The sequence below is a fragment of the Anabas testudineus genome, chromosome 3 (genome assembly GCF_900324465.2).
Source record: "Anabas testudineus chromosome 3, fAnaTes1.2, whole genome shotgun sequence".
Lineage (NCBI taxonomy): Eukaryota > Metazoa > Chordata > Actinopteri > Anabantiformes > Anabantidae > Anabas > Anabas testudineus.
In genome coordinates, this window is record NC_046612.1 from 4,269,730 (window position 1) to 4,296,483 (window position 26,754).

At 38.7% G+C, this 26,754-nt stretch overlaps 3 protein-coding genes across 5 annotated transcripts; 1 reads left to right on the plus strand and 2 right to left on the minus strand.

Annotated features, from left to right (window-relative positions):
- Positions 1-737: 737 nt before the first annotated feature.
- Positions 738-8,447, plus strand: adpgk2 (ADP-dependent glucokinase 2). Its single transcript, XM_026378330.1, has 7 exons — positions 738-1,149; positions 2,638-2,797; positions 4,059-4,249; positions 4,479-4,575; positions 4,712-4,848; positions 5,368-5,504; positions 5,825-8,447. Exons 1-7 carry the CDS (start codon positions 954-956, stop codon positions 6,386-6,388), a joined length of 1,482 nt encoding a protein of 493 aa, XP_026234115.1. The 5' UTR covers positions 738-953; the 3' UTR covers positions 6,389-8,447.
- Positions 6,256-13,264, minus strand: efcab2 (EF-hand calcium binding domain 2). 2 transcript variants are annotated; one of them, XM_026378331.1, is made up of 8 exons: positions 13,221-13,264; positions 12,478-12,562; positions 10,618-10,690; positions 10,435-10,511; positions 9,945-9,987; positions 9,751-9,817; positions 9,473-9,603; positions 6,256-6,384 (listed from the first exon to the last, which is right to left on the minus strand). In XM_026378331.1, exons 1-7 carry the CDS (start codon positions 13,243-13,245, stop codon positions 9,485-9,487), a joined length of 489 nt encoding a protein of 162 aa, XP_026234116.1. In that variant the 5' UTR covers positions 13,246-13,264; the 3' UTR covers positions 6,256-6,384; positions 9,473-9,484. The 2 variants fall into 2 exon arrangements, with proteins under 2 accessions (XP_026234116.1, XP_026234117.1); XM_026378332.1 differs by lacking the exon at positions 6,256-6,384 and adding an exon at positions 8,727-9,016.
- Positions 13,265-13,573: 309 nt separating this feature from the next.
- On the minus strand, positions 13,574-18,782 carry cgref1 (cell growth regulator with EF-hand domain 1). 2 transcript variants are annotated; one of them, XM_026377717.1, is made up of 7 exons: positions 18,476-18,782; positions 17,037-17,142; positions 16,714-16,788; positions 15,429-15,502; positions 15,129-15,253; positions 14,942-15,043; positions 13,574-14,821 (listed from the first exon to the last, which is right to left on the minus strand). In XM_026377717.1, exons 1-7 carry the CDS (start codon positions 18,483-18,485, stop codon positions 14,519-14,521), a joined length of 795 nt encoding a protein of 264 aa, XP_026233502.1. In that variant the 5' UTR covers positions 18,486-18,782; the 3' UTR covers positions 13,574-14,518. The 2 variants fall into 2 exon arrangements, with proteins under 2 accessions (XP_026233502.1, XP_026233503.1); XM_026377718.1 differs by lacking the exon at positions 18,476-18,782 and adding an exon at positions 18,173-18,251.
- Positions 18,783-26,754: the final 7,972 nt, after the last annotated feature.

Sequence of the window (26,754 nt, forward strand, 5' to 3'; positions counted from 1 at the left end):
CATAGACACCCTGCTGGTTCAATGTTTTTACGTACTGTAGACTCATGTACACAGATGTTAGCCTGTTCCGATGATGCCTTCAAATCTTTGACTGTCACTCGTGGTTGTTTCTTTACCTCATTCATGAGGGTTTGTTGTGCTCTTGGGGTCATTTTGACCACTAGATTGTTTCCCTAACTGTAGACTGGGTATTTTCTAGTCTTTGATATCACTTTGTAACCCTTACCAGCTTTATTTAAATCAACAATTCCTGATTTTAGATCAAATAAAAGCTCCTTTTGGCAAGGCATGGCTCACATAAGCGTATCCTTCTTGTGCGTAGTGGTTTTTGTCAGTCAAAACCAAACCACCAAACTAATTTTCTTAATTTATGCCAACACCTAACTCCGATTAGGTTATTCTAGGTCATTATTCCAAGGGTTCACATACTTTTTCCAGTAGCACTATGAGGTTTTTATGGTTATTCCCAATAAAGACATGAAAGGTCAGAATTGTTTTGTGTTAGTATTTTAAACACGTTGTATTTGTTAAAACTCTGGACTTAAATAAAGATCAGATCACATTTCATGATGATGATCAGGATAAATAATCCAAACTTCCGCCTTGTCAGCAAAAACAAAACACTCCCCCTTCGTAGTAGAATACTGTTTGCTCGTTTTATACACCGCCGACTATACAACCTGGACAGTGTCTCTACGTTAAAACAAACTTATAAAGTGAACCGTGCACAGTGTTGTAGAAAGTAACTATCTGCAGATAATTAAATATAGATTGATGCGATGTTTTTTTTAATTAGCTTCTGCAATATAGATTTCAGCTCAGTACCCGCCCACTGGCGCAGAACGGGGCACGCCGGTTCCATAACCAAACGCAGCCGAGCGCCGCGCTGCGAGTGGCGGAGCGCTCGTTGATACACCCGGAGAGAGCAGCTGGAGCTAGCTGGTCAGCGAGCGATGGAGGGAGGAGGCACGGCTTCGTGGATGAAGTATGGACCGGTTGTGTCCTTGTTTGTAGTCCTGCTGGCTCTCTGGTTCCGGGCACCCCAGGATGAAGTGCTGGACGACCGGCTGGACGCGGTCCTGTCCTCTTTGCTCCGGGCTGAGAGCAAAGTGGGGATGAACAGCGTCGCTAGACCGAAAGTGGCCATTGGTAAGTGGTGGGAGCTAGCTAACATTAGCATGCTAGTCTAACCTAGTTTCACTGGTTAATAATTGATTAGTTTGAGTCGACATGTAGAAGCAGACTGGTTTTAAAGTTATTAAACTGCTCCAGACGAGCTAAAGTTAGCATCGACCTTAGATTTTAACGGTAACGTTAGATTTACTCACGTTATTGCCCACACTCACTAACAAAACTGAAAATAAAAGTTAACGTTAACTGTCTTACAGTTGGCTTCAATACCTGAATTACGTTCATCTAAAAATCTGAGATTATAAACAGCGCAGGGAAACTTTATGTCCACACTTTATGCACATCTTTTATCCAAGACTCAGGAGTAACGTTAGATCCTGGGACAAGTGAAGGCAACACGGGTGGAGGACTTTAAAAGTAAAAGTACTAAATTACACTGAAATGCATTTCATTGTCTCATCACTTGTATTCCTCCTGAGATCTAGTTAAACTAATGTATGTTGACCCACCACAGTGTAGATTGATAAAGGTGAAAGAGGTGTGACTGTCAATGATCTGCAGAGTCACATCAGCTGGAGCTGCTCCATCACATCACCTCCTCCTGACGCTGTTTGAAATAATCAGCATGTGACTGAGTGCTGACATGAATGTGGGCCAACACAACCATAATACTGGTCTAGTCTATGTCACTAGTATACATAAATACATCCAATGTTGGTCTCAGGCCTTGTTTTCAGTTTGTTTTGGGAACTCCATCCTCTTATTATATCATTATTAAACAAAGGCCTGGTAAAAGTGTGGGTGGTCATACCAACAATGCCACCAGTGATTAGTGGGCTCCTTCTTCAAGTGTTCTTCAAATGGGGACACACAGTTCCAGCAATTCTAATGGATGTCATCCACAGTTTAGTATCTCCTGAAGCTGATCCTCCAATCTAATCCTCATATCTTGTTCTTTGAACCTTTATACAAACAAACAACAAACATGGCCACTGTGTCTGCCCAACCTTTCACCCAGCTGAACAGGCTGAGCCACACAGTCAGACCTGTTACTTCATAGTTGCTTCGAATTAGATATTATAACATCACTCGGGCCAAGTCAAGCTCATAAATAATCTCATAATATCCACTTCAATCCTTTTCATGCTTCTGTTAACAGCACACATGCAGCTTTAGGTTATTTGAGCTCATTACTCTCCACGTTCAGACTTGACAGAAAAGACTTTATAGCTGAATGCAGAGCGTTGATGCCACAGGTGTTTGAGCCAACTGTAACGACGTATCGTGTGTGTCCTGCAACAGCAGCAGTCACACATCACACCTCACTTACTACATTGTCCGGTTTGACCGCAGTGTCAAAGAAAATACCTGTGCGATTAACAGTCTTCTCCCTTCCTCCTTGAGGCCATCTCTTTATCTTTCCTTTTATTGTTCCCCCGAGATGATAAGTTTTAATTGCAGTTTTACGTGTCTTTATTTGTCTTTGTCCCTTTCCTTCATCCTCAGGGTTTGGAGGCTGTGTTGACCTCATAGTGGACGGAGTATCACTGCTGAATAAGATCGGTCTCTCTGCCACAGACCAGCCCCTTCACCATGACTACATAGAAAATGCAGAACAACTGGCTCAGAGCTTTGCCTACTTCTTTTCACCAGGAGCTGCTGCAGAGTAAGTCGTTTGTTTTAATAAGAGCTGACCAATGCTTCAGCTCCTGTGCTGCGACAGCTTAGTTGACTCTTCCTTCTGGCAGTCAGCCGACACATGCAAAATACAAGGAGTAATGTGCTCCCTGAACTTTGTCAGTACACTGCAGTATTATGAACCGTTTGCAGATGTAATCATCTTTTTGGCTCAGGAAGGACAATAGATTATGACAGTGTAGTCGTGATCAAACAAAAGACAAGTTTGTCCGACTTCAAAATGTTTTTTAATTGAGAAAAGATTTGATAAGAAGGAGAAGGAATGTGAACCAGATGAAGAGTTTGAGGCTTAAGGCCAAGATCAAATTTAACTGTTTCTGTATCTCAACCCTCAGGCTACGTTGCTCCTTTTGCCCACACACGTTCCTTCACGTTCCACCATGAATGTGCAGGGTGTAGTTGGACGGTGCTCACATACTGTATCTGTGCTTACTCTTTGGTCAGTGTTTGTGTTGTGTTCTTTGTACCTTTGTTGACGTTTGGCATTTACATGCTGTACAGCGGCTCTAAGTATATGTGGTTGGACTCGTCTCATCTCTCTGATCTGTGGCTGGTGGCTGCTCCTGTTCTGGTGCCTCTGAGTCATTGTTCATTGTGTGAAACTAACACCTAAAGGCAACAGACTTACACAATCACCACTGACAGAAACGACAAGGGAATGTGTGAGAGAGTTTAGTTTAAAAGCCCCTCTTGCCCACAGAAACCAGTTTAGGCAGTTAGATGAGCAGTTAGGCTTTTGTTTGTTTTTTGTAGGATTTTAAATACGTTCAACATATTATCTAAATTAGTGAATAGGCAGATTTTGAGGACGGCCCGCTGTAGGCATGTGTCATATTCCTTCCTTTTCTTAACGATTTACCTGTACTCCATGCATTTATTCAGTTACTTGGAAATTTACTTCCCAGTATCCATCCCCTAACTTGGGCTTTTCTAACACATTTTCTCTGAGTTGCCTGGACTGTTCTTTTGTCTTCACGGTGTAGTTTTTAGCCAGGATACTGATCCTCCTGTAATTGAAACTTCCAGATCTACTTATTTTTATACTGCAATTCACTGCACTCAGGTGACTCCATTTTACTAAGTGTGCGACTTCTTAAACTAGTATTTTTAATGAACTATATTACTATTTGGAGATCTTTTGTTAGCCTTTAAAGAGAAGATGTTGCTTGTTGCTTGTTTAGGTCCTTGAGTTTTAACACTGTTCACTGTTTTTCTTTTCTTTCCTGCAGGCGTTTTATGTTAAATGACACCCTCTTTAGTGAGCTGGTCGAGGCGTCCCGTGACTTACCTGGGAACAGATGGTCAGTGGGCGGTAATGCTCCGGCAATGGCTGGTCGCATGGCAACTGAGGGATGTGATGTGTTGCTAGGGGGAAGTTTCAGCAGCGATTTTACTGATGTCCTGTCCCAACACATCACGGGTACAATATACAAACAAACACACTTTGTACATGCTTATCACCTCCTCAGCCCTCGTGATACTTATTTCAAGCTGTTATTTCCTTATTTTCCCTCTTCACTCTTTCCCACTGCTTCCTACTCTTTTTATTTTTCCATCTCTTCTGGGTTTCTCTAGTTTCTGTTTCCTGTGTCTCATGTTTTTTCTATCGTATCCTCCTCCATTCTCCTTAACCTCACCTCTCTTTCCAGTGGCAGGGAACACAGTAGAAGAACCAGACATCCATCTGATCCTCGAGTATCCATCTGGAGCAAGCTGGGGGCACTTTACCTCACGTAGAGCCAACAGGTAGGAGTCAGTTGACCATTTGGGAAATCTTGGGGGGATGAAGTAAACTGTGTGTGTGTGTATATTAAGCTTGCGTCCATGTGCAAAGATTTATGGCTCTAAGATATTTGGAGCTAACCGTGCCTGTGCTCTATAGATACATCATCCACAGCGATGAACACAACCCCTACCTGGCCTCCATGGAGGAGTTTGCTAAGAAACTCGAAGGCTTCGAACCGGACCTGCTGGTGGTGGGAGGGTTGCAAATGATGGATAACTTCCCCTTCCAGACAGGTAACAGGAGAAGGGTGACAAGTTTTTATTGTTGATGATATGAAATATCTAATATTTTTTTTAAGGTTTGGGGATGTGAATTAATTTAAGCAAACCCTGAATTTAAATATATAATGAAAACATTTTCCTAAGAGGAACTTACTCTTAAAACTGAACTACGTTCTTGTTAAAATGGTAAATTATAGGATTAGCTTAATTCCAGGGAATAGAAGTATTAACTTTTGAATATAATTATACTTAATAAATACACCTTTCTACAGTCATGTTTATAAATATTATGATGAAAACATGCTTAGATGATTATGTCATGTTTACTCAATTATGTTATTCAGCTTTGGAATTAAGTCACCAATCACTCCTCATCGCCCTTTCTTTAACTGCATTCCCTCTTTATTGACATCCTCCCCTCCCTTTTCTGTTTTCCAAATATTCACCCTTCACTCACATCCATACTCCTTCACTTTCTATTGAATGATTGATTTCTTTTCCCATCTTCCATCTCTTCCTCCATCATTCCAGGTGAGCGGGAAGCTCTTCTCTCCCGGCTCGCTGACCTCCTGGCTTCGTCCTCTCCTCAGATTGGTGTGCATTTTGAGATGGCCAGTTTTGTGGAAGAGATGTTAATGGAAGACCTGCTTCGCTATGTCATCCCCCATGTATGTATGATTGCACAATTTCAAAGAGAACTGAGTGACATTAGTCATGTGAAACAGTACAAGTAATAGCAAACTTTATTTTTACCTGTTACTTAGCAAGTGAATAACATTAACATAACTGCAAAACTATGGTACTGTTTTAAAAACATTTGCATTGCATTACATTTGCATGCCAACCAGCACAGAACTAATTTTAAAGAGAAGAGTTTATGAAAATACTAATCCTGCCATGTTGGTCACCCAGATCAACCTTATGACATCAGTTCAAGGATTCAGTTAAATGTGTGCCCACAGCTGAATCTCAGTTTTTGCTTTCCCAGGCGGACTCACTGGGGATGAATGAACAGGAGCTTCCCAACCTGCTCAGCCTCCTTAAAGGCTCCAACATCACAGTGTTGTCAGACCCAAACCCTCGTGTAGCTACCGTCCTCGACCAGATGAGGGAGGTCTATCGCATTATGAACCAACGCTACAAGGATGACAGTGCTGAAAGTGATACAAACGGTGTGAAAGCTAAGAGCAAGCCGCTTACCCGACTGCATGTCCACACGCTGGCCTTTCAGGCTATAATTGTGACACGTGGCTCTCAGTGGAAGAACACCATGTCAGCCACGGCCAAGGCCTCGCTCACAGCTAACCGCCATGTCTGTGGCTCTAATGACATTAACCCCAGCAAGGCGAGGCTCATCATGGACGACTCTTTCTCGGTTAGCCGGCGGGAGGGCAGCCAGCGTATCCCTCTGCAGGAAACCAGGCCGGTCAGTTGCTGGGAGGAGGCGGACTACGAGATTTGTGTGGCTCCGGTGCTGGTGTGCACTGAGGTTTTTCAGACTGCAGGTGGAGGGGACAACATCTCAGCTGCTGGCCTGGTGCTGCAGATCTAGACAAGGACACCAAATTGTCAGTTAATGTGAAGTGCTAACAGTCAGCAAACAATGTGACTTTGGAAACTTGATCTAGGAGTGATGCAAAAAGTCTGCCTGGCAAACACAGGTACTGATTAAGATATCAGGTAACTGCTTTCAGCTTTGCAGCTCATGGCCCATGCAGACCATTGAGAGAAATGATTAACTCATTGGAATCAGATGATGGGGTACAGTGGCTATTTATTCTCAGTTTTGATTTTGTTGTGTACATAGTGAAAAACCAACAAACTCATAATATTACAGGTTTGTAAATTGGGACTATAACCAGGTTCTCTTCAAATAATTCTTAGGTAGGTGTTTACACTAGTTTGAGAGCAACATTACTTAGATGTTATAATTTACGTTTAAGTGTCTTTGCCCGGATGCAAAGCCATTAGGCATAGTTTGTTTTATATTTCAGAACACAGCGTGTCATCTGCCCACCATCTTTGCCAAGTCATTGCAGCCCATCATCTGACTCTAGTGATTTTATAGAACTGAGATCCTCTACTTTTCCAAAGCCTTACAAAATTTGGCCTTTAGCAAGGATGAGATAAAGAGGGACAAGGTTTGGAATAAGCCATATACACACCAGGTGGTTTTATTTAGAATAGCTGCACACACACAAAAGCAGCACAATGTCTGCTGCAGGATAAATTAACATGATTATTATTTTTTTAAACCTGTAGCTCTACTATGCAGCAAGCTTCTCCAGAGTTGTACAATTATAGAAATACCTGGATCTTTATTTTAGAATGTTTATTAGGTGTTCCAAAAAGTAAAGCTCCAGAAAGGTTCACAGCCTGTTAGTTTTGAATTCTTTTAATTTATTTTTTTGTTTGCAAGGCTCTGTCCTGCCTCTTCCCTTTCCTGTCTCATTCTCAAAGGCAAAGGAAGATTTTAAGTAGAAAGCCAGTGAGGAAGTGATCGCCTCCTTTTTCCTCCCACAATATGTGAAATGTGCATACTGGTTGGGGTGTGTTTGATTTGTTTTAAGAATCCTGTGTGTCTGTTGCAGTGCAATAGTGCAAAAACAGAGACCACTGTTGGTAGCAGAATATGATGTCATAATTTCCTCTCTACCTCCATGCTCTTTTATTTCATCTTCCCTCTCTGACCTCTTCTCATTGTTTTCTTTCTTGTAATTTTTCCCCCCATTACTCTTCCATTACCTGTCATGCCTTCTCTTTGTTCCCTGCCCTTTATAACGACTGTTGAAGGACCAAACAACACTGATGTAAGGGAGAGATTAATGGTAACTCATTCTCACGTGACATGGAAGGGTACATCCCCTTCATCTGCAGAGTAGAGGACCACGCTGAATTTATATTTTCTACAAAGTTCATCTCAATTATACCAAAATAAGTGCCAGATATCTCAAGAAGGATCCAACGTGTGTTGATGCTCTGCTGGTGGTGAGGGTCACTACTTTCCTCATTTATTTTTCTTGAAAAGAAGTGAAAATAGTGTCCTGTCGCTAAGTTTCCATCAACATCCCATTTCAGTCTTTTTAGGATTGGAATCGCTTTTATTTTCAACTGTATTTACAGTAATGGACTCAAATGTGAATGATGTTAGCTCTATTATGTCTCACTATTTACAAATCAAACATTCCATAACAGACTGAACTTTGGTTATTCTCCATTCAGAATGAAGTATGTTTCACAATCACACCTCAACTTGTTTTTTTCTCTCAAACCTTAAACTTTAGTTTATTGAAATGTGTTTGTTAAAGCTTATTTTTGAGTAATATGTTTGTTATAATGCAACATATGAGGTCAAGAAAAAAATATAAAGGGTTAAAAAATGAGGTGAGAAATGTATCAGTGCTGTCTTGATTCAGTGCTGTTTGATTATGCTGCAGGTAAATGAGCCTTATTCTGTTTATTACATTTGCTGTTTAGTGAAAAGGGGATGTTTATTAGAATTTTTCTATTGATGTAGACTTAAGTTTTACTTTCTAATGTCTTTAAAGTAACGGGTCATGTTTTTACTGTGAAATTAAACATTAGCATGCACTTGTGCTCATAGAGACCTGCATGTGTTTGCTCCCACATCATACTTATCTAAGCTCTAGATAAGCTACAGTATGTCATCCAATGTTCCAAAGCTTTGTTTAACTGTTCCATACATGTTAAGAATTCAGTCACGCTATGCTGATAATGCAATCATTTTTTTGTTTATTGATAAAATTAATTTCCATTGTTGCTGCACATCACTTTTTAAGCAGATACTTAAATTAGGCATTTGATTTAGTTACAAATACAAAGTTTTTCTGGACATCATACACATTATTATTATTATTATTATTAGTATTATTATTATTATTATTGTATTATCAGACTGTCTCATCATGGCTGTCCACCATAATGTGATAATACTGTTGTTTCCTTTCTTCCTTATGCACCAAGGTCAATTCACCTGCTGTCACTATTTGTCCACCAGCTGCCTTACCGTGTGGAGTTTGCATGTCTTCTCTAAATTGCCCATAGGTGTGAGTGTGAATGTTTGCCTGTCTCTGTATGTCACCCTGTGATGGATTGGTGCCCTGCCTCTTGCCTATAATAGCTGAGATAGGCTCCAGCAGTCCTGCTGGAGGACGAGCGTCTAGGAAGATGAATGAATGAAAGAATAAGGACTCTGTCACTTTTAATCTTTAAGCATGAATCAATTCTACATGTACATCTTCCAAACCAGCCTATGGTACTTCACACACTGTAACATTCACTGCTGCACAGCTTGTAAGAAGCCTGTGCTATATTTAGACTCAGCAACTATTTTGAGCCTAGCTTCCTGAGTTAGGACTGCAGACAGTTCTCATTCTTAAATGCAGCTTCTCTCTCAGTCTCTCAAATAGACAAGTACATTTCGGTATTAGGCTTTAAATTATGCTGTTGGTCATGAGGCTCCTGCTTTGATACATACCAAAAAGTATTTGATTTGATAAGCAATTCTGAAAATACAAGGTGAGGACTGGGCTATTTATGTGTAGTTATACTTTCTAGAACTTCTAATCACCTTAATGCATGTACACATGGACACAAATACCAAAGACACACAAACCTGAGAGTCTGTCTACATATCAGGGTCAATGGTCAGCTGGCTGATTAAGTCTTTGTAATAGATGTGGTTTTTCTCCTGGTCAGTGAGCGCAGTCAGCATCTCATCCATCTCTTCTTGAGTGAAGGGCTCACCTAGCGAAAAGACAACCACGATCAAACACAGCCACAGCTCAGAACGGTTGTAGGTCGTTTGGTAGTACGAAGAATATTTTAAAAAAAAAAATTTTTTTACCACACAATATTTCTTTACCTCATAAAGTAAAAAGGTTTCTGCTTTACCTTCTTGTGTCATATACTTTGTCAGCTCCTCTGGCTCCAGGTAGCCTTTCTTTTCTTTGTCCAGAACCTGAAAACACAGTGTGAGTGTTTAACAAATATCGGTAATGCTGGTAGTACACTGCTGACAGTGTAAATATTGGCTGATAAACTACATCAACACTGGAGAATACACATGAAATAACAACTGATCTCACCTCAAACGCCTGAAGCAGAAGGTCCTCAGGAATGGAAGGAAACCTAACACACACAAACCTTTTTTAAATGTGTCTGTCTCCTGTGGTAGGTTAGTTAGTACCTCGGAACAGTTCTGTGTACTTTGTAATTAAAGCAGACACAATGCGAGCCACAGCATCTGTCTACACAACTGCAAAGTAAAGTGAAATTTGATCCAAGGCAAAGAGGAATTATATTATTATCAGCATTATTAGTTTTATAATAATGTTGATGTATTATGTTACTTTGTGCCACTGTCATTACATTTACCAAATACTATATAAAATTAATCTGAAATTCAGTTATTTGCTCTGTCAGTAATAACTAGTAGAAAAATGCACTGAATAAAAAATAATGTGCTTTAAGCTGAGACAGGACTTTCTTCTCACCCTCATAATGCAGCATTAATTAAGAGTGACATCTTCAAATCAACTACTGGCATCAGTTTAGGAGATAACAGAACTATCTTACTTGTTCTCCAATAGTACTTTGGTCATGGCTGGGAGAAACCTGTCCAGGTGGATATATCCTGTGTGGTCCTCTTCCACCTGGTCAATCAGGACAAGACTGCTGGGTTTGGATTTTTTAAAAATAGTATAAAAGCCCAAACTAGTATAATTGTAGGATTAAACTGTAAGTAGTTAAACCTCTCACCTCAGCTATGAAGTCGTGTAGGTTTTTCTGAGTGGGGAAGCAGCCAAGAGAATATATGATGGTGCTAATCTCTCTAAAAAAACAAACATGGCAGGAAACAAAAAAAGCTTAAGAAACTTAAAAATAATGTGTATTATGTAAATATGCATTTTATATGTTCTTTAGACAACAGTGATCCTGTGATCTGCCTCTCCTCCAGAGTCGTACAAAAGTTGTGTCAAAACATCCACTTTATTTTTTTACAATCACAGCAAAAATTAGCACCTTGCTTACCTCAAACATCTGAACGTGGATCCAGAGATGTTTCAGTTTACTTTTCCCCAAAGACCATAAAACAGTGAAGCAGGGAGACATTTGAAAATACTACACGACAAGCCGAATGTAGCTTTCCCCATAAACTACACATTTATCGTGTTCCCTCTATGTCATTTTTTTAATTTAAATCCCAGAGTATGCTTAGTGGTGTGACATTCTGTGGTTCAAACCCAACACAAGGGAAAAGATACTGTAGAGTATACTCAGTACCCAACTATATTTATGCTTGAAAGGATCTGCTTTCAGTATACGTCAGAAAATAAAGATGAGATCCTAAGATAAATGACTTCGTAGAATTTTACAAAGTACATTTATTCATTATGTTTAGACACTTTTCTATATATGACTTCCTATATATAGTATTTTCAATCTTTTATTTTAACTATTTTGCAGGGTAATACTGGTGACCACAAAATGTAATTTCATCATTTCCCCATACAGACACTAGCCACTGCTGTAAAGATGAAATTATTGATGAATCAAGTAGACAACCAACATAAAATGAAACGTCAATCGTTTTGATGACTAATTGTTTAAGTGTTTCTCAAAGCAAAAATGCCCAAAATGTACTGTGTCAGCTTCTCAAATATTTGCTAGTTTCCTTGAGTTTTCAATAATAATAGTAATTGGCTTCTTTATTTTTTATTATTTTTTTAACATTTTCTGACATTTAATACACTGAGCAATTAATCAATTAAACAGAATAACTTTAATATTTATATGGGAAAAAAATGTTAGTTTCAGCCATAGAGTAATTCTGTGACAGAATAATAAAATCTTGCCCTTTGCTATGTGTTCACTTAGAAATATGATAAAGCACTACATTTTACATTGCATTTACATTTCGTCATTAGGCAGATGCTTTTATCCAAAGCAACTTATACAAAAAAGGTCTTGTCTAAGGACCCCTAATGGAGGTAGGCCACAGCCTGGACGTGAACCCCGGTTTCCAGCACGGAAGGCGATCTTACCACTACACTATGCAGCCGCCACACTACTTTACTGAAATTAAGCAGATTTCGACACAGGGTCCCTTAACAAGGTAGGACCACAAGATGCAGGACTGGAGGCTCTGCTTGTTAATACTGTACTTCAAGTGGTGCAGATTTCCAACAAATCTGCAGTTAATCAAATTATGTTCACCCCGGTGGAAGCAGGAGTAAGCTTTAGTAAAAGAGCAAGAACTCCTCTATGGGTAGGATAGGGTACATATTTTACTAAGGTACTAAATACAAGGTCTAAAATTTAGTACAAAAGTATTCCACTAAGATTGTGCTTATACTATGTTACTGTTTATTAGCTGATTTTATTTTGTATTAAGAATTTTTATTTGCAAAGTGACTAAAGCTTCTGAACAAACTAACTTCTCTCTAAACTGTAGTGGCCTTTGTACAGTACCTCAGTAGCTAAATGTACTTTCTTGTACATCATGTACTTTACTCTTTTGGCTTTTGGTGACTCTGCTTTGAAATAAATCATTATTACTTCCATCAGAGGTGGAGAAAGATGTGAACATATCATCTGTAAGTTAGTGCAGGAACTCACCGGACATCAACTGTGTTGTTGGACTCATAGTCAAAGGCTTCAAAAGCTGCTTTAATCTTCTTGTGGACCTCTGACACTTTGCCCTCTGTCAGATAGAATAGAAAAACAAGGACAGAGCGGAGAGTTGACGTTAGCCAGCTTGTTTCTGAACCTCAGACGCTACTGCTAGCTAACGCTAAATGTTAGCAAACGTTCGAGACACAGGTGACGTTAGAGGTCAACCATGGGTTGAATAAACCAATAAAGTCGTTAAAATACTTACCATTGTTCTAAGTATGTTTTCCCAATCTAACAATCACACAACTCTAACACCGTGACACGAAAACATTCACTGCACAATAAAAAAAAAAAGCTAAATTAGTTTCTATCTGTAAAGTCGCCGCCATCTTTGTTTTGACTCCCATCAGCACAGCAACATGTGAAACACACGATAAAATGTTTTTTTTTTAATTTTCTTTATTATAGAAAAGTCTAGACGTTTCTAAAATTCTACAGATAGACTCGGAACAACAAGATACGCTCACTCAAAACTTTTTGTGGTTCACTAACTTGTGGAGAAGCCGATTGGTAGTTAGCTAACTTAGTAACGTTAGTTCTGTGATCTGAATATAAATCCGAGTCAACACCGAAGCGTAATTCTGGAGGTAAAATAAATTCAGAATTTATCCCAGCTGATAGACAACTAACTAATTAACTAAATAACTAACTAAATAACTAACTAACTAACTTTAACTCTTACGAACCTGCAGTCTGCTTGTTCTCCGCCATGTTTGCTTGTTGTTATTCTGTTGCCTAGCAACCGACCGGTCTCTACAGTGAAACAAAATATAAAACTATGATTTTATTAATATTTGTTTTTAAAAATAAACTTTATGTCTGAACATTTTATTTATTATTTTTAACTCAAAACTTTAAATCCACAATCTAGATAGTTTGAGTTGACATGTTTGTTAACTTTTCATAGCATCTTACATTATTTTAATGATAAAACAATAAAAACCAATAGAATAAAGAATCTAATTTCTGACAGACAGATCCAATCATATTAAAAAGAAACAATGAAAGAGAGACAAATTAATGTTTGTTTTCTCCTGCTGTTTATATGTATGAATGGTTTAAAAAAAATTAAAAAGTAAACAAAATTACAACAAATTATAAACTCTTCCATAGTTTAAACACAAGTTTGCAGATAAACATATAGTACTGATATGTAATTTAGTGATTTCCAATTCATTCAGGCACAAAAATCATAAAATTCTAATGCTTATTGAATTGTACAGATGTGCGCAAAAATGATGAATAATAATAATGAATAAGACCATAATTGCATAAAAAGATTATTCTTTCCCTTTAAAAAAGTTATAATAATTTTATATTGTAAACGCATTAAGTTTGCATGTGGGTTGAGGAAATTCTCAAGGAAGACCAAATTTAGATTAATGACATGATCTGAACTGTATGTGAATGAGCTTTTAATAAATAACAGCCCAGGTGCACTGCTAACTGCATGATTAGGCCTAGACATTGGGCAAAGGTGTGGATGAAACAACAATCTGCTTTGAAACACAGTAATACACTAATGAATGTATACAAAACTCTTCGGGTATGAGAAACTGGTAAATAAATACAATTCAAGCAAAATAAAAAAAATCAAGTATATCTTACAAATGTCAAATTATTTAAAATGAATAATTTCTATTTATGATGGCTTCCATTTTACTAATACTGATACATTTGCATTTTAAAACCAGACTTTGTGCTCCCTTAACAGCAATGTTTGCATTCATAATGAAATTAAGAAGAAGAAGTTGCAGAAAGAGTATTTCAATATAAGGAGAAATGCATCTTTTCATCAACCATCTGCATCTTCAACAGTCCACTGAACTGGACTGCAGAGTCTCAGGATTCAGATCCAAAGGGGGACCACTTGTGGGGATACAAATTAAGAAGTTCTCTAAGGTGATAGTGGTATTTTTAACTCTGTTATCAGTCTACAGCAGGCTGCACCCAAAAGACCAATTTCATATGTGTGTGTGTGTGTTCATATCTCAGGTTGCCCCTGATGTACAGGTACTCCCTGGTGCTGGTCCTGCACCTGTTCTGCTGCTGGTGCTTCTGGGAGTTCATTGTGTTCATCTGTTTGCTTTGTTGCTTGCTCTTCTTCTGGTTTTACTTCATGTTGAAGATGCTCTTCCTTGTGAACCTGAACCTCCTCATGAGCCTCCTCTCTCTGCTCCACTGCTCCTCCTTTCTCCTTATCAGTACTGGGGTCGGACAGCTTCTCCTCCACCGCCACCTCCTCCTGCTCCTGGTGAGGTGCATTGTTTGCATCACTGCTGGAATCCTGTGGTGCAAAGTACAACACTGGAGTCAGTTAAAAATGAAGCTGAGATTAGCAGCTCAGTGACCTAGAGTTACATAAAACATAAAACTAAAGAATAATGAGTGTGAACATGTACAGCACCTGTGTGTGAGGTAATGCAGGAGACAGCAGCTCTGATGGGGCCAAAAGCCCATTCTGGTTTAGATCCTGAGTCTGGAGTAAAAAATCTACCATAGAGACCACCTGAAGTCAGAAAACAGAAAGATGCACTGTTAAATAAACAGATCAGAGCAGCTCAAACACACACACCTACAGCCATTCTACTCACCTGCTCATTGGCCTGTGCTCCGGGTGTATGATGGGAGTTATAGTCTGAAACTAGCTTCATCATTTCCAAGCCATCCAAGAGCCCACTGCGATCGTAGTCATAAAGACCAAACAGGAAGAAGACCTCTGTCACAAAGCACAAGAAGAATGACATGTTTGAACGTTTGATGTGCTGCTGTAGTGTAACTGTAGAGGATGAACAGTACAGTCACAGTTTATATGTTTGGTAATGATTATAAAAAAGGAAAAACAACATGTTAGATCTTGTACATGTGTCACACCAGTAGGTGTAAATGTCTACCTTGCTCCCAGGTGTTGATTTCTGGTCCTCCTTGGCCATCCTTCAGACTGGATTGAATATAACTCTGCAGTAACCTGTGGTAAACACAGCAGCAGTACAATGTAATCCATAAATATCAATCCAGCTGTGGATATGTTCAAACCTGCAGAGAGTCATATTGAAAATACTATCAGCTGTGAGAGGCATAAGAGAAAGATCAAATCTACCATTTATAATCTTTTTAGGAGTACTTTTGAAACTTAAGATACTTTTCTGATGATTTTACCTTTACTCCACTACAGTTTAAACTACTACATTTTTCTCACAGCTGTAAGTACTTTGTAGTTGATATAGAATATAACAAATTATATGTGACTGTATTTAAAGTAAGTCTCAACATATCAAGAAGAGGAGTAAGCTCCTCAAAAATGTCTGTGTCTGAAAGGTTTTTACATTCATCCTCCTTAAAACAGAGTGAGACGTCACCTTTGGGTCCTCAGTCTTTGAGCCAATCTGCTATTCTGTCTTTATAATCTATGTCTGGCAGTCATTCACACATATTCCCTATTAAACCAGGAACATTCAGTGTCAAGGTGATAGGTAAGGTGATTTTATTTAGCATTTTGCTTTCATGCTTTATAAAACTCACACAAAGGTGTAAAGGCAAAAAAGAAAAGAAACACCTTAACTTTTACAATTTAACAATTACTTGATCTCTGGCAAAGGCCTCAGATTAAGGAATGTAACATCATCAAGCTGTAAACATAGTTTAACATTACCCACATTTTGAAAAGTTGTGTGAATCTATGTGACTGTTTGTCCATAGAGGTGCAGATAAACTGCAATTCTACACAGTCTGCATTCATAAGTCTGGTTTCACACTGAACAGACACAAGATAAGAAAGACTAGTTTTAGCCCCATAGTCAAACAAACTTGGTGCTATCTCACATATTCATCCCTGAATAAATTAGACCTGCGATTTATCATGGGACAGTGCCTTCTGCTACTCAGCAACAGTGGAGGAAAAGGGGAAATCATGTCATGGTTGCCACATAAAGAAATGTTACTGCACATGTAATCTTATCGGTATATGAGGCAGGCCACATCATTAGCACAACACAGCAGCCAAAGTTCACAGAATAACCAATCAGCACCTGCTTAGGCCACTAAAACAGATAGCAGGTTGTAGAATTTAGATATGGTTTGCATGTAGTGCCTTAGATTTTAGTATTAGTAGAAATCTTTATTCAGTGCAGTACATGAAAATGCTGCAGCAAACTGTCCATGTGTCCATGTGTGACTCACCTGCGGTCTTCCTCCCCAGCACCAAAAGGATTGTGTAGGTCTGCAGGAGGAGGTTGGACATCTGCTCCTTCCTCTCTGTCAAATAAACAAATAAAAAAGCTTATAAATTCTCTTTTCCTTTACCTCCATTCAATGTTTTTGTTTCTTTTTTTTAAGTTACTTCAAATGAGGTTTGTTTCTTTTGCTTGAAATAGATTTTTAAAAACACAAATGTATAATATGATGCAGCATTTTTCCTTGGAAGACTAAAATGTTTATGACTTATGTATGATAGAAATAGAGACACAGAGAGAGGGATTTGGGTGGACGGGAGGTGGAGTTACCTTTGTGTCCCAGGTAGACCTGGTGCAGCCAGGCACAGGTTGATGAGCAGGAGCAGGGACAGGACACGTGGGACCAGCTTACTCAGGAGGGACTCCATTAACGCACCTACAAGCATATAGAGCATATTTATCAGCACATACAGTACATAAGGATAAAATCCTAATGAAATGTCCAGATATTTTCTTTTAGTTGAGAATTGATGGTTGCATGATGCAGTACACATAGTGGTACTGTTTCACAGTACTGCATCTGCAAAAATACATCTATATTTTCATAAGCGGCTTGTTATTTATAGTAGTAGTTTAGTACTGCAGTCCTGAAGCGGCTCCACAGATGGTGGACCTCATGGTACATTATAGTAAAATATATTTGTAACTCAGTCAGAGGAGGGCCAGTGATATGAATCATAAACACACAGTAGAAATGACCAAGGGTGTGCCAAATGCAGCATTAAAAGTCAGTTTATCATAATATGATCACAACATTAGTTCACTATTAGTGAAAATATATTGTTTGTGGTACAGTAACATTAATGTACTTATTAAAATACTACATTGTAGCATGCTATTTCTATTCTATTATTTCTATTTTCTATTTCACCTTCAAACATTACTGCAGTAACTGATGATTGTGCTCTGTTGTATTTACACTTTGCAGTATTCTCAACATGAGGCTGTATCAGTAAAACAAATCCTGTCTTAACAGGCCTGTGCAGCAGATGTTTGTTTTCTTTCCATGCTGCAGTAGTTTAGTTTAGCTCCTGCAGACTGTTGCTCAGTGGAACCAGATATCACTAGATAACAGGGGCACAGTAAATGTAGTCTACAGTGTACTGTATATAACCTGCTGACCTACGACTAAAATTATATATATATTTATATTTATATTTATATTTTTGCATATTTTCTCACAGAATATAAGGTCAGTAAAGATCATAAGCACTGCTTTAGAGGTATCAGAAGAGCAACACTAGAGGAACGCTACAACACCTTTAATCAATAAGAAACAGATGAACACATTTCCTTTCTGCTTAAGTAAAGTTCAGGATTTTATCTTTTACTCCACTGTTGAGCTCAGTATAGCTCCTACCCACTGCCCTAATGTCACCAGTGTTTTATAGATGAGATTGAATTACCTAGGATGTGTGCAGAGCTGCTTTATGACATGAACACTGCAGCTTCCTCCTCATTCAGCCCCACATGACCCTCTGCTGCATTATCAGCCTGATCACAGTAAAAACGCTGACAGTTTCTTATAGCTGCTTGTAATACTCCTGTCTTAAGACACAAATAAAAGAAAACAGCCTTGTCAGCCTGTTAATCTGTCCCTGTATTAAACATTGATGTGAGCCGTGCCACACAATCCGCCCGCATCGTGAGTAAAGTGCAGCTGTAGATGGATGAGACCGGTGTCTCACTCAGAGTGATGATGATCCTACCTGTCCGCATGGTTGATGTGTGGAGGGCAGTAAACAGCTCTAATTCGGCAGGTTCATATGTGGGGAACACCTCTGCCCTGCGCCGCTTCGCTCGCACCTCCCGGTCTGCACTGCGCAACGCCGGCGGTTACGCACCGTCCGCCCACGTCCCTCCGGCTGCCACGGAGACCGGAGCGTGTTTTGGTCAATGACAGGGTCCACGTGGAAGAACGGAGCCGCTGTCGTGGCAGTGAGTCTGCGCATGCAGCCTCCCTTTGTGCTCCTTTCTCCGGGTTTTCCGCTACGCCACGTCCTCACCGACCTCAGATTCCGGTGCACGGCATCAGAGGGGCGTTGTGATCTGCCCCCTGCCTCTGGAGCTGCTTCAGATTCACAGTGGGTGGAGGAGTAGTCAGATCTTTATTAAACCTATCAGTACCTCATGCAAAATAATACTGTTATAAATAAATGTGCATCAGGAAAAGTATGGTACAAACCTTCCACTGCTCATTTAACTGGATCGGAATTATTGATGCATTCATGTGTTTATCAATAATATGTTACAGCTGCTAAAGTTTGAGGTTATTTTGATTTTTATTCTTTATATTATATGAGTTGCCTCCAAGGATTAAACTAATCTTAACCAACTGTATAATACGCCACAGTTTGTTTTTAGTAGATTATATTTTGTATTATTAATAACTACAGCATTTCACTCTGAAAAAGTAAAAGTACAGTAAAAAGTAAAACATAGAAAACACCTGAATAAAGTACAGGTGACAACACTGAGTACAGTACGTTAGTCTTAGAAACCCGGAAATACACCTTGCACACCTGGTATTTAACCACAAGATGTCACAGTTTGACTTGATTTCAATCACATCTCCTCCATTGAGACATCTTACACTTTTAAAAGGTCTAAAATCAACTAATAATAATATTGTATTTGCATCATAACTGTCCTGTTGTTTTAAAATATCTTCAAAATGCTGAAATGTCTCTACAAACATGGTATCAAACATTTGTCCATTAAGACCACACACACACACACACACACACACACACACACAGAAGTCAATATTATGTCATCATTGTGCAAATTATTTATCACACTGATCTTCTACTGGCTCCCAGCGCTGTGCTATTCTGTGAGTCACATAGAACTGATGAATGTTCATTTGACACGTGGATCATTTTTGGATCCCTCAGGACGACCTAGAAAACGTGGCTGGAGAGAAGGATGCCTGAACCTTTCTGAACTAACCTTTCAGATAATGACAAAGATAAAGTTGAGGTGTTTCTTTTCTTTTTAGCCTTTTTGCCTCAACTTGACCTGAATGTTCCTGAATCAACCTACTGAAGACTTTCCTTTACAGAGGTAAAGATGGTTTGCATGCTTTAAAATGAAAGCCATAAATATGACTCATTTAGTTTAGTGTAGATCTAAAACCCATTAGGATAGCATGACAACATGTTAAAGAATCCATACTGATAAAATACTAATTAACAAAGAAAAAACAGATTTATACATATTAGTATCACACATAACTGCTGTAAGTTGCAAATGGAGAAACTCGAGTTGATGAGCTGCACAGTTCTGTGACTTACAGACTCAGTTAAGAAGCTTTTTAGAGACACTGTTTTACTCTCCTCCATTTCCCTCATCACTTAAATCTCCTCCGTTTTGAATTTCTTCATCTCTTCTAATTCATGCCTCCCTCAGGTCTCTGTCTGTCTCACACTCTGAACTAACGCCAAACCTTACACTGAAATTCCTAAAAATAGAAACTCTGTTGCTTTCCAAATGAAAGGGAGCTCCATCGAAGACCCAGGAATAAACACAGACACAATCTAATCAGTTCATTGTTCAAGTGGACATTTATATTCAAGTCAGATGCTCTCATCAAATTCTGAAAAACAGAACAAATGCAAACATTAAAAACTATTAGAACTGGAGATAATGTGCATAAGAAATCTTTAAAAGACCAAATGTATTAAATGTAGACAATCAAACCAATGTAATAAAGATTAGAACAAGCAAAGACAATGACAAACACAGTAAAAAGAGCCTCTGAAGTGAGTTTGGATGCATTTTAGATACTCGTAAAATCTGTTTGCACAGTTGCTCACATATTTATAAAGGTCAAGGATGGGAGTATTTGGCATTCCACTGGAAACTCTGAGACTTAGACATGTGAGTGGGAAAGATAAGTCACACCTTTATAACCACACAAAGCTAGTCACGGTCATTTAAGTACACGAATACTGTCCATGCATGACTCACTGAGTGGCTTAGCACTGTAGTCCCTTATTATTTCACAGCTGGTTGGTACACAAACATCCTACTGACACTCACTTACAGGAAGGGAGATTACACTGTAATTGTTAACATGAGTTGCTGCTTAGTATCTGTGTGTATGTGTGTGTTCTGTGGATGCATTTCATTTAGAGAACACTTTTCATTGTCACGCACAGCAGGAAAAAAAAGATGATGATGATGACATGATGCAGAAAATTGGACCATCAGGGAGCAATGTTGTTCTTACAGATCACACAGAATGTGCCGCTATTGTCTCCCGCTGCCCGGACTGTGTGTGTTCTCTGGCTCGACACAAACATCGGAGTAATTAGGAGAATTAAACTGCTCGTGCAGTTTGACGCAGAGACACGGTTCTTTACTTTTACCTGATCACGTGCACGTGCACACCTGGACATGTTTGTTTGTTTGCGGTTTCTGGCACCTAATGAGAGCAGGGGACACTCTGTGATGGATGGATACTTACTGTAACCCCACAGAGACGCCTGGCTTCCCTCTGCTGCACTGTGGAGGATGCAACAGCGCTCTACATGCATGTACTTCACTGCATTTTTGTTCGGGTCACAGAACATTTTCAGATATTTGCTTTACTGCATCATGATGAATTTTAATTATACAGCCCAGTATGATAATTCACATATTTGCCTTAAGTGGCTTTAAAACATGCAACACCCTCCACCTTCAGACTCTCAAGTCAGACTCAGAATCTAATCATGCTAAATAAGTGTTAACACCTGTGTGGGCATCGGTAATTTCTCTCTCTCTCATTCCCTCTTCACAGAATACATCTGTTGTTGTATCTGACCTCTTGTGTTGCTGGATGAAGGTGAACGTGACTTTTTTAAAACACAGTGCTCTATTTTTAACACACTTTCTTTTTCTCCTGTGGGGTCTACTTTGATCATCGTCCCTGTCAGCGCAGATGGCAACACTGCATTTTCTGTTTCTCTTTCCCTCTCCTGTCCTCAAATCCCCTCACTCTCCTCTCTTCCCTGCTCATATTCCCTCTTACTTTTACTATAACACCCGACTCCACTCATCTGTCTTGCTTCTTACAAACCTCCTTTTTCAGAAAGGTTTTTCTAAAATGCAATAAAAATGAAATCTGTCATTTCAGTTTGAACTTAACGCTCTGTGGTCTCCAGCATCTCGTTCTTCTCTTCGTTAGATGCCATAGATTTTGAATATGAGACAGAGCTGGACTGAGGCCCATCAAGCACACGCTCTACGATGTCATGTTGTTGAACTGTGAAGAATGAGGCCTGAAACTGAACTGTTGAACTATCCTGACTTCACAGGAAGTGATGCTGCCTCTCTCTCGATGGTACCTTCACATTCATCTGACCACAGAACAAGTGTCCATTGTCTTTCAGGCCCAGAGGCCTCACCAGCATTTCTGCACAGAATTGATGCATGGCGTCCTCTTTGCATAATACAGTGTCATTTTGCATTTCTGAATGCCTCTGAGAACTGTGTTGATGGTTTTACAAAGTTTTGTGGCTGTTTTCATCACAGTATCATGACGGTTTCTCATTCTTTGACGCTTGACGGTTCAAAGTTCACACCCATCTAACATCAGCTCACTGAGGGATGTTTGTTTTTCTGTACTTAGTGTATGTATTTGACCAAATTGCCTGCTGTTTACTGCTAATTGTATTTTCTGAACGCTGTTTCCACTTTACAGAACCATGTTACACAGCTGCACGGCTCTGTTTGCCTTTAGCATATCTCAAGTGCATTCACGTGCATACTCACACAAGCATGTGCACTGGTGGACACGCATATATACATCCAGACTCTAAGGTGATTTTGGAAAACATAAAACGCAGTACAATATGTTCAATAATATAGTGCAGTATTCATTTTAAGTACTGTCAAGAGGAGACCTTCCTACTCAGTAGTGAACACAGACGGGGTCATGAATCCATACAAAATAGTTTTAAACATTCAAACATCTTGCTTAGACAGATATTCTATAAGAATCATGCAGTGTTGCAGCATTTGAACCAGATGCTTTAATATTTGCTGTCTTACAGTTTAAAACAAACTAAACACCCAAAGTGCTAAATTCAGCGTTACGTTACAGAAAGTCATCGTTAGACTTTTCTAGGTTTTGTTGAAGTGTTTTTACCAGATGTGGCATCATGACATGAGTACAGGGAGGACGTTTCACTATAATTCAGATGTTAGACAAGAAATATGAAATTAAAAAAATGACATGTGTGAGAGTGACAGGGGAGGACTGGTATGCACACACACACACACACACACACACACACACACACACTGTCCTCACTTCGGTTATGTAACAGGGTTTAGTTCCCACTGTTTCATGGCCCCTACAGTCTAAACTACGTGAGCTATTTTTACCCTGGACCCCCAGTATAACACCAACAGATGCTTACTGTGATAATAGCTCCATTAACAGTCACTGCTGCTCATGTGGACATGTCCTCCTAACATTGATATTCACTGCTTGGGCCTCCATCATGCACCAGCAGCTCATAACTGAGCCTGTTTTTACATCAAGTCATGTTAAATCAATATTATTTAGATGTTGAATAAGTGAAAGTAAATACTGCAGAAAGGATGACACTGAAATGTAAAACTAACTGTCTTTATTGGACTCCAGTACAAAAACATATATTTAAAAATGAATACCAACCAGTGCTTGATTCACACCGCCTGCAGCACATGCAGCTTGATCTGAACACTGAGTTTTAAAACTTTTTACAATCACTTTACCAAAAGCGAGATTTTAATGTTTTAAATTTTATATGAATTTCCATATATTGTGTTAATAACAATAACTTAATTAATAATAATAATAATAAACCGATGTCAGGGATGTTAATGAGATGTCATCAGTGACTTCTCCTCTAAACAGAATTAAATAACTTCAATATTTCAAAACTAAATCAAATCAATCAATTTTTTCTTCTTTCTTCTCAGATTCACATGAACATGTGAATCATATTATGATTTATCTAGTGATCCTTTGGTTCAAACTGCCTCCAGCACCGGGTTTACAGTGGCAAGAAAAACTTTGTGAACCTTTTGGAATTACATGGTTTTCTGCATTAATTGGTCATAAAATAGGCTCTGATCTTCATCTAACTCACAACAATAGAAAAACACAGTCTGTTGAAAATAATAGTACACATTACAAACATTATATGTTTTCATGTTTTTATTGAACATAACATGTAAACATTCACAGTGCAGGGTGGAAAAAGTATGTGACCCCCTAGCCTAATGACGTGTGCTTAAGAGACTAAGGAGCAAAACTAAATGGTCGTAATTTGTTTGTCTTAGTCTTAAGTTTGTTTTGGTTCTCAGAAATCCATCTGACATTAGTCAAAAGCCCTTTAAACCTTCCTCCTTTCTCTCTGTGTTTGTGTTGGTACTTTTACTTACAGTACTCCTTCCGCCATCATAGTTTCATACCGTGAGTTTGTTTGGAATAGTTGCTGTCACATTCCACAAGTTCAGGTTGTTGCATCTGGCAAACCAGAGGAAGCACAAATCTTCTCTGTCACACACACAGTTTCACTTCAGAGGCACCTAATTGTGTGCACTCAGGACATGATGTCCCGAGGACCCGGGGTCATTTCTCCATCCGAGGGGGCACCACACTGTCAGGACCAATCACTGCAACTGCTGCTTAAATACACCTACATATATTTACAGTACACAAAGTGCATACATGTAATGTATAGGAGTGCACATACATGCACGCAAACACTCAAACCCAGCGGTGGAATCTAATTTCCCAACATTTTGAGTAGATGCATTTTCTCAAACACTGTATTTAAGTACAAATTAAAGGAATTTGTGTCTCACTTGACTTTTTTCTTCTCATTCATTACTACACTACATTTATTTGGGAGCTTTAGTTCCTTTATAAATAAATATATTTGCATGTACAGTAAATCATATGAGGAGCTCACAAAATATGGTTATGTGTTACAATTTACAGAAGATAAAAGTAGAGCTGAAAAGTAAGTAAATAAAGTAATCTGTAAATTACTTTTAACTGAGAACTGTAAAAGTTGAAATAAGTTTTCCAACCTTTACGCTGAAGTACTTTTTAAGGCAAGTACTTGCACTGTAGCTTGATTACTGAGGATGTGTACTACTACTACCTCTCAGTGGGCCCCCAATATGACGTCTGATACTAAAACAGTAACAAGAAGACATGTTTCTGCAATGAGTACTTGCACTTTTAGATTTTCCTGATTATACTTAGATACTTTTACTTAAACAAGATTTAAATGTAGTATTTTTCATGTGTGATGGAATCCACTCACAGTGTGGCATTAGAAAACAAAAACACGTGCACACACAACTTCACATACAGATGCACTAACGAGGGAATTAGCAAAGGTGGAAAAAGCGACAGAATCTGTTGTGGCAATTAAAATAATCAGGTTGTCACGGTAACATCAGAAAAGGTCATAAGGGATCACACTTGTTTTCCACACAAGAGTGAAATTAAGGTTGTCCTCTCTGCATCAAGTGTGCGTATCTTCTTAATTCAGGGCTGTTTACAGCTTTTTGCTTCATTTTCCTCCCTCGATTTCTCTCCAATTTTCATTTCTCTTGTGTTTTGAAGTAAATTATTGATAAAATAAATCTTAAACATGAAAAACATGAAAGTGTACAAGGAATGAGTCTCATTACTGAATAATAAAGTTCAGTCTATAAAATAGTAAACTAAAAATAAGATTCTATTTAATGACTGGAAGGCATGCGTTGACTTCCAATTAACCGTGTCTTATTTTAGACTGGATAAACACAGACACAGACTTTTTTCTGCATGAATAAGAAAACAGTGATTGATAAATTAATATAAATACAGCTGCAAACAATTTTGAATTATAAATTTTCTCTGATCGCTAAAATTGTTAAACTAACATCATTTAATAAAGTAATAATCTTTCAGAGCTGAGTTGTTTTCATATCAGCAGTGCACAAATTGTTAGATGAGTTTTTAATGGGTGAAGATTTCGTGTCTTAACAGGAGAACATTTGCATTTGGATTATTTTTACCCTTCAGACAGAATTCATAACATCAGTAACAAATGATGAAGAAATAAGCTGAAATTAGAGCTGCTATATTTGGTCACTGCTGCACAAACTGACTGTGACTAAGCATCAGCATCATTGATTATCATGCACCAGACCGGCTTCTATCATTAGGCAATCAGTTTCCAAATTAGCTGCAGGAGCACGAGACATGACCTGCAGACACACAGGCGCATGAGACAGAACAGAAAAAATATTTCTATCAAGTCTTAGTTGTCAGTATCCTTTTGCCCAGGGGACCAATGTGTGTGGTGCAGACTGAAGAATCGAAAATATGAAAATGTGGTCATGTTGGATTAATTTCAATTGACGAGGAGTGATAAATTATTTTAAACTCAGAGCTAAAACTGTGAGACAATGTGCAAATTTAGACAGAGAGAGAGATTACATCAGAGATCAGAACGTGATCCACAGTTACAAGTTTGAAATGAGCTGTAATATAGAGACACGCTGCACAAAACACAAGCAAACAGCCTGTAAACAGAGAGAACAGATTATCTTTCACCTTTTTGACAACATAGAAATGAAAGTGGATGCAGAACACAACTGTAAAACGTTCGTGTGAGTTTTCATATTGAAGAGAGAAAACAATACAAAGACCATTTTGTGTTTTGACAATGTGGCGTCAAACTGGACACGAGAATTTAAGCAAATCAGAAGAACTGTAAAAGAATTTGAACTGGAAAGAAAAACACTGTGAATCGGAGCTGAGCTGTGCTCTCAGTCGCCAGTGAGGGGAGCTCCACTGCTAAAAGCTGCAGATTCAGTCAGTGACTGTGATAATTGAGATGAGTCAGGTCACGTTGAAGACTGCTGATTTAATTCAGTACAATGGAACCGTCTATCTGCAGATGCAGACTTTTACAGATACTCCAGAGCTACCTCTATGTTATAC